Source organism: Papilio machaon, chromosome 5 (assembly GCF_912999745.1).
Source record: "Papilio machaon chromosome 5, ilPapMach1.1, whole genome shotgun sequence".
Classification (NCBI taxonomy): Eukaryota; Metazoa; Arthropoda; class Insecta; order Lepidoptera; family Papilionidae; genus Papilio; species Papilio machaon.
This window is the reverse complement of record NC_059990.1, coordinates 1058612-1072462: the sequence shown is the minus strand read 5'-3', so window position 1 is coordinate 1072462 and position 13851 is coordinate 1058612. Positions and strand designations below refer to the sequence as shown.

The following is a 13851-nucleotide window of genomic DNA, read 5'->3' as shown; positions in this document are numbered from 1 at the left end:
CCAGTCTCTCCTTACTTCATCTATAATAAGAATTCCTTTATATATTTCTAGGCTTCATTTGTCTTTAAAGGTTTAAGTGAAAAATGTATGGCTTAATATAAACTTGCTTATTTGTTGTTGAAATAAGACTTAATCTCAAAAAGCCGGAACAAAGTACTATCCGCTACGAGGAATGCAAATTAGTTTGTACTTTGTGAAAGTAAAAGACTGAGAATTTATCAAGATTGTTTGAGCTTTTCGTTTTTATTATATTTCAATTATGGCGCTGTAACTTAACAAAATTAAATTTCTAATGCAGGTCAAAAGTATAAAGTTAAATAATACATGTTACTGATTGTTGATATTTTTTAATCTACACAAATATTACAAAGCCAAATAATTTTATTTTTAAGTTATCTGTATTGAAAGGTTTAAGGAAAAAAATTCAGGATTTTTTTTTCAGAAAAATTGACTATAAAATCAAAGCCAAGTTTTTTTCTTTAAATAAAGTAATTTTTTTTACTATTGTTCAAAGGTGTGGCATATAATTTATCGATATACAAAAGCTGTTGGTTATTATTTACTCAATCTGTGCTGTACAACTTGGACGAGTCCGCGAATTAAGTTACTGCAGTTGAGAGCGGAGAGTCGCGGGCGCAGCGCGTGTGCCGCCTCTACCTTTAAAACCACTTACGGTCAAACTGTACGTTGTAATTAGTGAGTGGATAAGTGACAACTTATTATTATAAGTAAATGGTGAGATTTAATTTTTTAATATGTATTATTTATTTATAAATGCTGAAAATCTATATATTTATTAATTTTGAAGATTTATAAGTCCAATATTTTTTGTTATATTCTTTGGCATATTATATATTTCTGTCTCTTCCCTTAGATAGTTTTTTTTATATTTTTTTTTTACATACATGTATTCAAACTTTGGTCCTTATTATATTATTCTAACATCCAACTACTTATCTTTGTGGATATAAAAAGTTTTTTCCTAATTAAACAACACTGCATCATTCTTAACAATTTTTAAATTGAAATACAAAAAAAAGCTTATCTTTCTGCATTCTTAAACGATTCATATGTAAAAGAGTCAAGTACAGCTTAGAATGGTAAGAAGCGCTTTGGATGGCTTTTATCCGGTGCATAGAATTTATGTACATACAATAATCCATCACGAGAATGCAATGCATACGAATAATTTAGTATCTCTTACTTCGTCAAAGGATTGACAAATGGACTGCTGAATTATATTCCGAAAGAATAACGATGTATCTTTTGCATTTGTCTAATTGAATCTTATAATTTTAATTATTAATAATTAAAATTAATTATTAAAATGTATAAATATCTGACGTTTGCACGCGATTCTTGAATGTGGTTTAAAAAATTTAAAAGTAAATATGCGTTCTTCCAGATTATGTATAGATCCGTAAGCAGTTTTGGAGACACGTAATAAGAAACATTCACCTATCCATCCAAACTTTTGCATTTATAAGACACTAGCTTTTACCCGCGACTCCGTCCGCGCGGAATAAAAATAGAAAACGGGGTAAAAATTATCCTATGTCCGTTTCCTGGTTCTAAGCTACCTGCCCTCCAATTTTCAGTCAAATCGATTCAGCCGTTCTTGAGTTATAAATAGTGTAACTAACACGACTTTCTTTTATATATATAGATAAGAGAATATACAGATTAAAATATTAAACACTTAAGTAAATAATACAATTACTTATTGCTATCTAGAATATAAAATAATACCAGAACAACGAGGAAAATCTTGCAAAAAAAAGAAATTTTTCGCAAATACACTTTTCACTCTCTTATCAAAAACCCATAAGGGGATTCAGAACTGTCTAAATTTCTGCCTAGAATGTGACATTTATGATTAACATTTATAATACATTTTAAAAGAGTTTTTTCTTATTTCAATTTTCACAAGTGGGAAAACGTACTTCAATTCTGGAGTACCTCTCAATTCCACTTTATACATTCAAACACTTGAATGGTTCTTAACCAAAGGACCAATTCTAATTCTCATTTCGTTTCTAATTTTACTTCGAGGGCGGCTAAGTTATATAAGTAACTAAAAGCCCTTTAATGTCATTGTTCTAGATGTATCGATCTGGATTTTGTACTTAGCTTATAAGTTACTTTTTCTAAGCAACACTCTTTTAAGTTTGTTACGATAAGTTTGTGTTATGACTATAATAAAAAAAGTAATAGGAAATAATATCTGCTTGTTTATATTGAAGTAACGTAAAAGAAGATAAGGGTAAAAAATTACATTCGAGGGAAGGAAATTATGTGATGCATAATTAATACAACAGATGTTGTTGCTTTCGAAGAAAATGAGCACATCGTTTCAGTTGAAGTCTCTGAAGTTGCGCAATTATATCTACTTTATAAAATAAAAAGACAACGAATAATCGTATCTTGAAGCAACACTACTGATGAAAGGATTAAGACGGTTTAATTAAAGTATTGACAGAGTTTCATTAACGTGAAAATCGAGTGTTTGATCTTTCATCATTCTCGATAAATAACGGGTTAAGGATTTTCACGTAAAAGTCACGTTCATAATCGTATCGGGATAAAAAAAACGGTACGTTAAAGTCAAATTTTTAAAACAGTCGAACGTCGAATTTCATTCCTTAAAATAGATCAAGTCAATGAGGATACAAGACACGATGGAATATATCCGTGAAAAACACTATCAGTCAGTTATTTGGAAATTTAGTTGATATCGAAGTAATATTAGAATATATATGATAACAATACATTACAATACTGTACAAACGATATCTAAATGTGTTCTCGGACTCGATCCGTCGCCACAGAATTGCGGTACGTGTTACAGGTCACCGTGTCCCGCGTACCCGCGCAAACCTCCTTACACCATCACTTTCTCTTTATTGAATGACCATTGAGATGTGCTAACTACAAAAGACTTCTATCTCTTTGTTAGAAAAGCTTGAACTCAATACATTTGACGGACGACAATGAATATATTTTAAAATGCAATCGACGAGAGAAATCTTTAAATACAATTTCTCTACATTTATATTTGTCAATTAAATTTCCCTTAAGATACATAATTTTTGATTCTATCTTTTCTTTATTTTTCCAAACCATTACTCCTCAAGAGAATCAAATAATTTTAGACGTTCAGTAAGTTAAATTATATTTAAATTTCAGATATACAGTCCCTTTATATCAGATTTTTTTAAACAGTAATAACATTAAAGGTTTTTTAGTAAAAAAAAAAGATAAGCCGAATAATCTTACTAATATTATAAATGCAATAGTTTAGATGAGTTGATGGATCGATAGATGGATGGATGGATGTTTGTATGAAGGTATCTCTGGAAGAACACATAGGCATTATTACGTTTTTTTATAATACCGTGTCGTATAGTACCAGTCGCGAGTGACAGCTAGTAAATTAAAAAGATCAGATGCTAAAGGAATAAATATTTAAAACTAGTGTTCATTAATACTATGAATATTAACTTAAAAGCGAAAATACATACACATTAAGCTTTACATCTGTATACTGTAAAGTAATATAATTCCCTCGGGCAACTCTGTATTTCAAATACACTAATGGTAAAGAAAATTCTTAATGTATTCGTAGTCAAGCAATATATTGAGAATTCCTGATACTTTATTACCCGAATGACAAGAAAGTAATATTTTTATCGTACATACGTTTTATTAATGTCCCTTTGTGACGTTCTAGAGTCTTTTGTCCCTGAATTGCAGTGTCAGTCGTCAGAGCGGAATTAAAAAAATAAACTTAATAATTAGACTTTGTACCAGACTTTCCATATCTATGCTAAATTTAGTCGATATCCTAATTTTATAATTTCATAAGAAACTTCTAACTATAGCTTCATCATCAACCTGCCCTTATCCCTATGGAGAGTCGGCACAGTATGTACTACTCCTCCTTACATCTCTATCAGCCGTCATATCTGAATTTACCCCCTTCTTATGCATATCTTCTTTCACACAATCTATCCATACATTTTAACTAACTATAGCAAATACAACGAAAAAAGAATTAACGGAATAGGTCCAGCCGTTAACGCGTGACGACCTGTCCAAAGGAATTATTATATACATATGTGCCAAACTTCATCAAGATACGTTAAGCCGTTCTGGACAGACCTTCAAACAAACATCCATCCATCCATCTAAACTTTCACATTTATAACATTAGAAAGATATATCCAATGGAGTTAACAGACAATACGAGTTAGGTTATAATAATAATAATAATAATAATAATAATAATTTATTTATTTCAGATAAACATCCATTAATTGTTAGTACAGTGTTTTACTTAAAAACTATGTTAGTAATAACTTATATCTAAAACAATAACTTATGCATACAATATATTTTATATCAGCACATGGGCATTAACCCAGTGCTTCCACAATGGGCTATCCACGCGACTCGCAAACACCTCCAGGATAGTGTTACGGCTGCCGCGCACCCGCTCCATCAGGGAGGCAATGTGCTTGCGCCGAATCGCGGCGAAACCATCAACTATATGTATCTATATGTATGTACCAACAACTATATGTATGTACCGTTATGTATGACGGTTTTGTTCTTATATCCTTTCATACATCCAAAAAAACCCTAGCGTATGTATAACAGAATTGTATGCTGTACATGTACATTTTATTCATTTCAATAAACATATAACAAAGTTATACAAAGTTATTTAGTATCCAGACTTATATGTGGTACTTAAACTTAAATATGCATTGTAACTTTAACATTGGCACAAACGTAAATAGGACATTCAATAGATGAACATTTGAAATAACACCATTATGTCAACGTTATTCACAACCATAAACTATAAAACAGACATATTTAGCACTACAAAAATTACAAAAGCAATAAACGTACAATTAGTCTGAATATAAAGAAGGGAGTACTTAAAATTAATTAATACTGCAAAATCTAATGTACAATAAAGCCTTAGAAAATTCTCGATTTTTAAAATATAGAGAATTACTATCTCAGTATTTGACACAGAGAAATGCAGATAACATTTTTATGGCATTAAAATAATTTGTTTAAATTATTACTTTTGTTACCACACAATTCAGTGTTTGTCGAAGAATGAATATTGAACATTATCTAAATATAACATCTTACTTCTTATTAATATTAAAAATGCGAATTTTTGAATGGATGGATGGATGTTTGTTAGGACGTGTCTCCAGAACGACATCTAGGATCTGGATGAAATTTAGTTGGGATACTTCGATAAATCTTCAACGGTTCTTGTTGGTATTGACATTTGGCACAGGTGTAGAACATAGCCTTAAATAACATATAGTATACTATACATCCGGTTTAATTCTGCGCGAATGAAGTCGCGGACAATAGCTGGTGAAGAAATAACAACAGCAGCGCTATATATAGAGTTACAGCGTTCTAACTTTCACTTATGATTCAGCACATTTTAATGTAAAGAAAATAAACAACTGTAGTGTTAATATTTACTGTACTATTCATTCTTTAACTATTTAACACTTTCTAGCTAAATGTTGGCACGCCTTGGAATTTTAGACCTGGTACTAACGCGTATTCAGAATTTTAGGGGCACATTCGCCTTCTGCACCACAAGATAGCGTAAAAGGACTGTAGAAGGTCAACATTTTGCCCTATGACATGTTAAATAATTTTCTTCAATTGTTGCAATAAAATTAAATGTCAAATTTGTAAACCGAAACTGTATAGGGTGGTGGGTGTGGTGGTGGTGTACTGGTTAAACATATTTGGTTTCTTGCCTCGATCTATTCAATATGTTCAGTTTTACATAGATACATATTATATACTTATAAATACATAGACATGTATGTACTTGTATGTATGTCATTGAGTTGTCACAGCTGATAAATATAATTTGCAACTATAGCAATAATATTTATTTACTATATTATTACCTTAAAATTACATAATTACACAGTTTCTGACATAAATATATAACAATAATTACATAGCAGTAAATAAAATCCTTTTTACAATATATATTCCAATATCATATAAAAAGGTTTACAACTCATAGAAAAAAAACGCGTACAATGACGCTGGTCACAGCTAGTCTATCTTCGTATGTGTACATCCTATTCAAGCAATTTTAAATACATGTTGATTTCTTCATGAATATTCCTCGTCAACGTTCGTGTTTAAATATGCAACATACAATTTATAAAATCTTTATTAATGTATTGTCTAAAGAATATATTAAATAAAGCAAACAACGTGACCGGACATTAAGGAAAGCTTATTAATTTTCTTTTGAAATGTACAAAAACAAATGAATACCAATAACAATTTTTATTATTTAAATTGTTAAAAATGGAACATATTTTATTTCAATAATTGTTATTTTACTATTTTGTATAGTAAAAAAAAAAAAATTGAATAATAAAATTAATACAGTCTTTGATAGAATTGTAAACGACTCAACGTGGAGCAGAAATCAAAGGAAAAACGGCCTGCCAATAAACCCTTTTTTAAATCCAAAATATGAAGAATTACTACTTAAATTAATAACTTAGGTTATTCAATGTCAAATTTTAAATTATCCAAGCGAATATTTTATTGATAAGTCTAATAAATGTCATATCATTAAAATATTATAGTCGATGACACACAAAATTTAAATAAGATTTAAAGTAACTTGATAATTTTAGTTAACCGAACGCTAATAATATCAAAACATTATAAATTTTTGCTACTTGTAAAATGCTTGTAAAAAGTTTAATCATGTTTTCTTTTTTGTTTCAGATAATATCATCACCATAAAACAAAACCTAAGAATGGCAACTCTATTAGTAAATTCAACACAAAGTGTATTAAAAGACACTTATGATTACTATCTTTGGACGTTATCACTTTCAGGTAAAATTAAGATGTAAAAATCAATATTACACTAAGAGTCATCTAATTTTTGAAAATCTCCAAACTAATTAAAAAAAATAAAGAAAAATATCATTCTACTTCGTGCTAACTCTAGTTATTAGGATTATTATATAAATTATAATATTTCAAATAGCGTTAGAGTCGTTTATAAACATAACAATTATATTCAATCGATAGAATGCATCGGTTGTTTATAATAACGTCTGCAGAAATAACTAGGATCTAATTTTAAATAAAAATAAATTTATATAAACAAAAACAAGTATTTGATTAATTTATTGAAATTACAAAGCGGCTATAGTTGTATAGAGACATAAAGAAAAAGACGTAAAAATATATCTATTTTTTAGGAGAGTCTATGTCTATATATCGTATATAAAAGAAAGTCGTGTTAGTTACACTATTTATAACTCAAGAACGGCTGAATCGATTCGACTGAAAATTGGTGGGCAGGTAGCTTAGAACCAGGAAACGGACATAGGATAATTTTTACCCCGTTTTCTATTTTTTATTCTGCGCGGACGGAGTCGCGGGTAAAAGCTAGTTTGTAATATTGGGCACGTATTTATTGTTGTATTTTTCTATATGTAAAAAATGTTATGGTTTCTTAAGATTATAAATATTAATTAACAAAAAAGATTTAGCTATTAAAATAGTACAATTATATTTGCAGATAACAGGACAAAAGGATGGCCACTCGTCGACTCTCCAGTACCTACAGTATTCTACACACTTTTGTACCTATTCATAGTGTGGATTGGCCCTAAGTTAATGAAGAACCGCCAGCCGTTCCAGCTAACGTGGCTACTTGTACCCTATAACTTGGCGATGGCGGCTCTCAACGCGTACATAGCAGTCAGGTTACTGACGGCTTCCTTTAGACTGAGATACAGCTACATATGCGAGCCGTGTCGACAAAAATATGATCCCGATGAACTACAAGTGAGTAATTGCATTTCGTTCAATTTCGAATTTGAAATAAATTTATCCGACGTTCTAACGGTAAAGGAAACCATTATGATGTAACTTACTATCTGCTATTAAATTCTATAAATTGTGTGAATTCAACCAATCCTTATTGGGCAAGCTTGGTTGTTAAAAGGCCTTGTTACCTCAAATGCAGGGTAGCCTCAAACCTCGGTACGGAGATGTACAAGTTGATGACAATTGGGTCTTAAAGTGTGACATTGCTTTCTAAGCTTTTTGTCTATTAGCTCAAGTAATTTTTTTTAACTGATATTAGCTTTTGAATAACACTTTATGTACAATTTATTTCTATTACCAATAATTAAAAACATAAAAGTCATTGCATCATTTCGAAACTACCAGCGCCATCTATGATAATTAAAAGACATTATCAGTCTAGTCGTTTTATTTGCAGTCATATTACTAAAAAATACATCCGATTTTTAGGGACAAAACGTTTTATGTTTCATTTTTACTTATCTATAAACCTCGATAACATATTTAATAAAAGCTTTTGCCCGCGACTTCGTCCGCGCAGAATTAAAAAAAGAAACTTAGTAAGTAGCTTTCCAAACGATGTTCTATATCTATGCCAAATTTAATCGAGATCCAATATTCTCTTTCATAAGAACCTTCTACTGAAAATAACAAACACAACAAGAAACGAATTGGCGATATCAGTCGGGCCGTTCGCGCGTAAAGCCTTCACTAATTTATATAGATTTTATATAATAACAATAAAAATATGCTTAACTTTTTAAAACAGCTTAACTCCAACAGAAAAGACAAGCTTTGAACTAAAATCCGAAGCTTATGTATTTTAGTAAAAAACCCCTATTAATAAAAGCAGCTAAACTCTAACAATAGAGCGAACATTATTAACTCTAATAGTAAAGACGTGAATCATTTTAACCCTCGTCACGAGAGTAAATTTATATTTAACAAAGTGTCTTTTGTAATTAAATCTACGTATTATTGCGATATTATTCATGTAAATACGTCTTAGAGCTTTTAGTGTTTTTGAAATTTTCATAGAAACTTTGAAATGATTATCGGTTGAATAGTTAACCGTTTTACTTTGGCTTTCAATGCCACAATCAAAGGAGATTCTATCTGTGTTTACTGACCTAGTCTTTATAAGTAAATAATATTGCAAAGGAAAATTATATTCTAAGACTCACTAAGATTAATATTTGAAATTCATATATATTTTTTTTGTAGTATTGATTTTTTCAAATTCACTTTAACCAATTGTTGCCGATGATGCCAACTGTTTTATATTAGATAAATCATATGTATATTGTTTTTAGAAGTTATAAGAGCGTCGGTGGCTCAGAGGTTAAGCACTTGACTTGCAATCTGCAGGTCCTGGGTTCGAATCCCGCAATGTACCAATGTATTTTTCGATTGTCGATTTACATATTTACATTTATGCCACGTTCTTACGGTGAAGGAAAAAATCGTGATGCAACCTGCACATATCTGAGAAGAAATCCAATGATATGTGTGAAGTCAACCAAACCGCACTTGGCCAGCGTGGTTAACTATGGCCTAGTCACCCCTAACTTGGCGTAGGCTTCGAGCCCCTCGGTGGGGACGTATAGTGAGCTGATAATGTATGAATGATGAATGAATATTGTTTTTGTGTCTCTTTTAGATAGCAGATGCAGTTTGGTGGTACTACTTCTCGAAACTTCTAGAATTCTGTGACACATTCTTCTTTATTTTAAGAAAAAAAGATGAACAGCTGACATTCCTGCATGTTTATCACCACTCTACAATGTTCAGTTTTTGGTGGATCGGTATTAAATGGGTGCCAAGTGGATCCAGTGAGTTATTGATTATATTTTATTATGTTTACGTCTCTATGTTCATCAGAAAATTAAGTAAATATTTTCCTACACTTAAACAAGGCAAAGTATGCGAAACTGTTGTGAGTGGTATTGAGCTCTTGTCTACGAAATATAATTATTCTACAATCTCGTAATACAAATAATATTTTGTTTAATATAGGAATGTGGGAAAAGCTTACAAAAATTTTTGAAGGATGCTGACGGGAACAAAGCCGGATATATCTACCGTAATACATTTAAGGCTTCATTGGCTTACACCAACACTAGGCTTTATTTAAATCTTCTCTAACATTCACAATGTATTATAATATGTAGGTCTTATAATTTTCTTATAGTAAGTTAAGTGTGAAATGATAATAAATACTTACAATAAAAAAAGGAAAATATAATTATTGTAGGCTACAGAATATTGCAATATTGATCAGATTAGAGACATTCTTATACATATACTAGCTGTCGCCCGCGACTCCGTCCGCGCGCAATTAAAAAAAACTAAATGGGGAGGGGGGTTATGAAAAATAGATGTTGGCCGATTCTCAGACCTACTGAATATGCTCACAAAATTGACATTCACAAATTGTGAATCGGTCAAGCCGTTTCGGAGGAGTTCAAGTTCGAACCCCGTGACACGAGAATTTTATATATTATATATTGGACTAACGAAGATGCGCCTTTAGCATGTCGTTAAATTAATTTCTTGTTTACGGCTCTCTATTAGCGAGATAGTGTTATGTTAACTAAACTTTTTTTTCCATTTCTTACAGCATTCCTCCCTGCGATGGTAAACAGCGGTATTCACGTACTCATGTATACATACTACGGCCTTTCAGTCTTTGGACCTTCCGTTAGCAAATACCTATGGTGGAAGAAATACCTCACCATTTTACAACTGGTATGTAAAATTTTTGTATATGTGTTTATTTTTTGTATAGAAAACATGTATGATAATATTAGAGATTGTTATTTCGAGTTCAAAGTCAAAGATTTTTAAGGTCTTAAACTGGTGAGCATTAAAAATAAAAGTAAGTCAATGTAACCCAAGGATCAACTCTGTCTGCAACGTAGTCATTCATTCGGATATTTGCTTAGTATTTCGGTTAAAAATTAGATTGAACGTTTGTAGACATGTCATAAAAGATTTTAATACTAATAGTTCAGGAGTCAAGGCTCTAACTAAAATGTATACATATAATATATAATGTAATACATATAATGAGTGTCACAATAAAGTTTTTATTTATTTTATTTAATACATTTTCAACGTTTGCTAAATACTTTCAGTATGGTATACGCTTTTTTAGCATTTGTATAGGTATATGATTTATGTCGATAGCGTAACTCTGAACATATAAACCAATTAGAAGAAAGCCTTTTTTAGTCATAAAGTTAAGATATATTTTATATACTTCTAACAATAATTTAAATGGATTAAAACCGCATTTGCAAAATTGAAAATAAAAATCTGCTACATAAATCTGCGAGACATTTACGATTCTGTTTAATGTTTTCTATTTCTAGTAAAATCGTTTCTAGAAGGCGGGATAGTTTTATAATAGGCAATCAGACTTATGAAGTGTTAGGAAAAAAATACATTTACTTAGAATCCTTATAGATTCAAACTGCTTCGTCATTTTGTTAATGTACCCAAAATGAAAATCTTTATTTCAGTAAAACCTATCTCGGGGGCTCATATTCGGTTTACTTGATAAGCCAAAATATATGTACATATTTAGTATTTTGAAAGCTTGTAAAAAAAGTTTTTAAATGAAAAAAAAAAAAACATTTCATATTTAAAGTTATTTCAATTTTAAGAAATAGCGCGTTAGTTAATTTATAGAAAGGAGAGTTCAACAGAAAAGTGATTACCCTGAAACCAGACCTATATCACAGCAGCTTCAAAGTGCAGTACTTATAATTGCTTTCTAAAATCTTAATAGACGTAAAAGCTTTTGCTCGTGATATTATTGATAAATTGACTTTTGGAAATTAAGTATTCTCTTCACAAGTTTTCGACTCCAACTTTCTACATCATTATTATATACCTATTTTGCAATAGCTTGTCTTGATTTAAAAGCTTTTCTTAATAATGCAACGAAAAATTACAAATTGAGTTTTTTTAATCAAGTGTTATTCATTTCATAAATTGCTTTTTGCCTTCTTTTTTTTATATTTTTCTTGCACCTGTGTGTGCCTTCTTTTATCGGGTGTAATTATGTTTGTACGTCTGTTAAAGGTGACCTCTTTTAACATTCGATGCAATTTCTCAAGTAATATATGATTCGATTTGTAATATTCCGTGTAGTAAATCGAGTTTTGATCTTTTAACGTTCTTAAAATGCAATCTCCTTTTTAAATCGATTAGGGAAATTGGCAGTGTCGGAACCAGGGTTCTAAAAAATGATCGAATGCTTTTCCAAACCATAGGATCTTGAGCCAGGATATTCTTCTTCTGCTTTCTAATACTCTATATAATAAATTCTTATATCGGTTTCAGATTCAGTTCACCTGCGCCCTTATCCTCGGCGTCAACGGTATCCGGACCGGCTGCGAATTCCCTCTATGGATGCATTACGTCCTCATCATCTACATGATCTCCTTTATCGTTCTTTTCGGCAACTTCTACATGAAGGCATACATCGCTAAGGTAAATGATCTTCATCATAATTATCATCCTGAGTTCGTCTACTGCTAAACGTAGCCCCGGCTATCGGTTGCAAAATACCCGGTCCTGTGCTACCCGCATCCATTGCACTGCTGCAACCTTGACCAGGTCATCGATCCATCTTTAAATTATAAATATTTATATTCCGGTAAATATCACTTTTGAAATCGGTATTCACCACAACGGGTAATGGACTGTAATATATACTAGGTATCCGCATTATTATTCACATGGAATTATAAAAAGCCTACACGGTAAGCCGATATATAAATGGAATAAAATATAATAAAATAAAATGGAATAAAACAGAACAAAATAGAATAAAAAAAAAAAGGAAATCTTTGCAGCCTATGCGCTATTCCGAATTGTAATCAATCGCTGTTCCAAATGATACATTATTAAAATATCACTATTGAAATATGCTAGAATTATGGATAATTTGTGTATGATATGATTAGCAAATATTTATTTTGGCGAAATCTGTTTTGAATGTTAAAAAATTTGATAGACGTTATATAGAAACGATGGTCTTTATGTTTTAAAACAATAGAATTAGCTATAAAGCAAAATCAGTTAAACACAGTCCGCCCAGTAATTATTATCCTTGAAAATTAAAATAGCAATTTCGAATCGAATAAAACGTACCTTGATGCCGTTGTTACACGATAAATTTGCATAAGCACATCAAAATTATCTTTTATAGATAGCAATTAAGTTACGCAAGATATAAAGAGAGTACCGGTAATGAGAAAAGCGTTCTAGTGAACATAAGTATCGGTTACGAGCGATCTTATGCAAGCGCAAGTTCCGAGTGAAAGCGGACGATGTAACTCTGTAACGAGTCTTACGTCACTCGATAGTTCTACTTTCGTCCACAATGCTCGTACTTATATGGTATCCATCAACATAAGTATAAGCTCAAAGCTTTTTACTTTTTGTTCATATCTGATCATCATCAGATCACTATACGTCCCCGATGTGGGGCTCGAAGCCTACTTTAAGTCAAGTGTAACTAGTCCCTAGTCAACTACGCCAGCTCAGTGCGATTTGGTTGACGTTTTCCTTCACCGTAAGAAAGTTGGATAAATGTACATGTGTAAGTCGAAAATCGAAAAATGCATTGGTACATGGCGGGTTTCAAAACAAGGACCTGCAGATTGCAAGGAAAATGCTTAACCCCTGAGCCACCGACCCTCTTAACCCTTGGTGATGTTTTATAATAATTAAGACAAATAATTTTTCTTTAAAATATTGTTTAAATTTTTTTTTCCAGGGAAGTAAATGCATGGAAGTGAGGTACGGTCAATGCTTAGATGATGAAGAAATTACGCTTAACAAGAAGTCGAATTGATGTTAAGTTGTTTGTTATTTTACTTTTTAACTAATTTATTAAAATAAATAGAATATAAGATAGATTCGGATGTT

At 31.1% G+C, this 13851-nt stretch overlaps 1 protein-coding gene across 1 annotated transcript; it reads left to right on the top strand.

Moving 5' to 3' along the window:
* The first annotated feature begins 598 nt into the window (after positions 1-598).
* Positions 599-13792, top strand: LOC106720222 (elongation of very long chain fatty acids protein 4). The gene is made up of 7 exons (XM_045677950.1): positions 599-735; positions 6811-6924; positions 7619-7887; positions 9569-9740; positions 10529-10656; positions 12259-12408; positions 13700-13792. Exons 2-7 carry the CDS (start codon positions 6843-6845, stop codon positions 13775-13777), a joined length of 879 nt encoding a protein of 292 aa, XP_045533906.1. The 5' UTR covers positions 599-735; positions 6811-6842; the 3' UTR covers positions 13778-13792.
* The last annotated feature ends 59 nt before the right edge of the window (positions 13793-13851 follow it).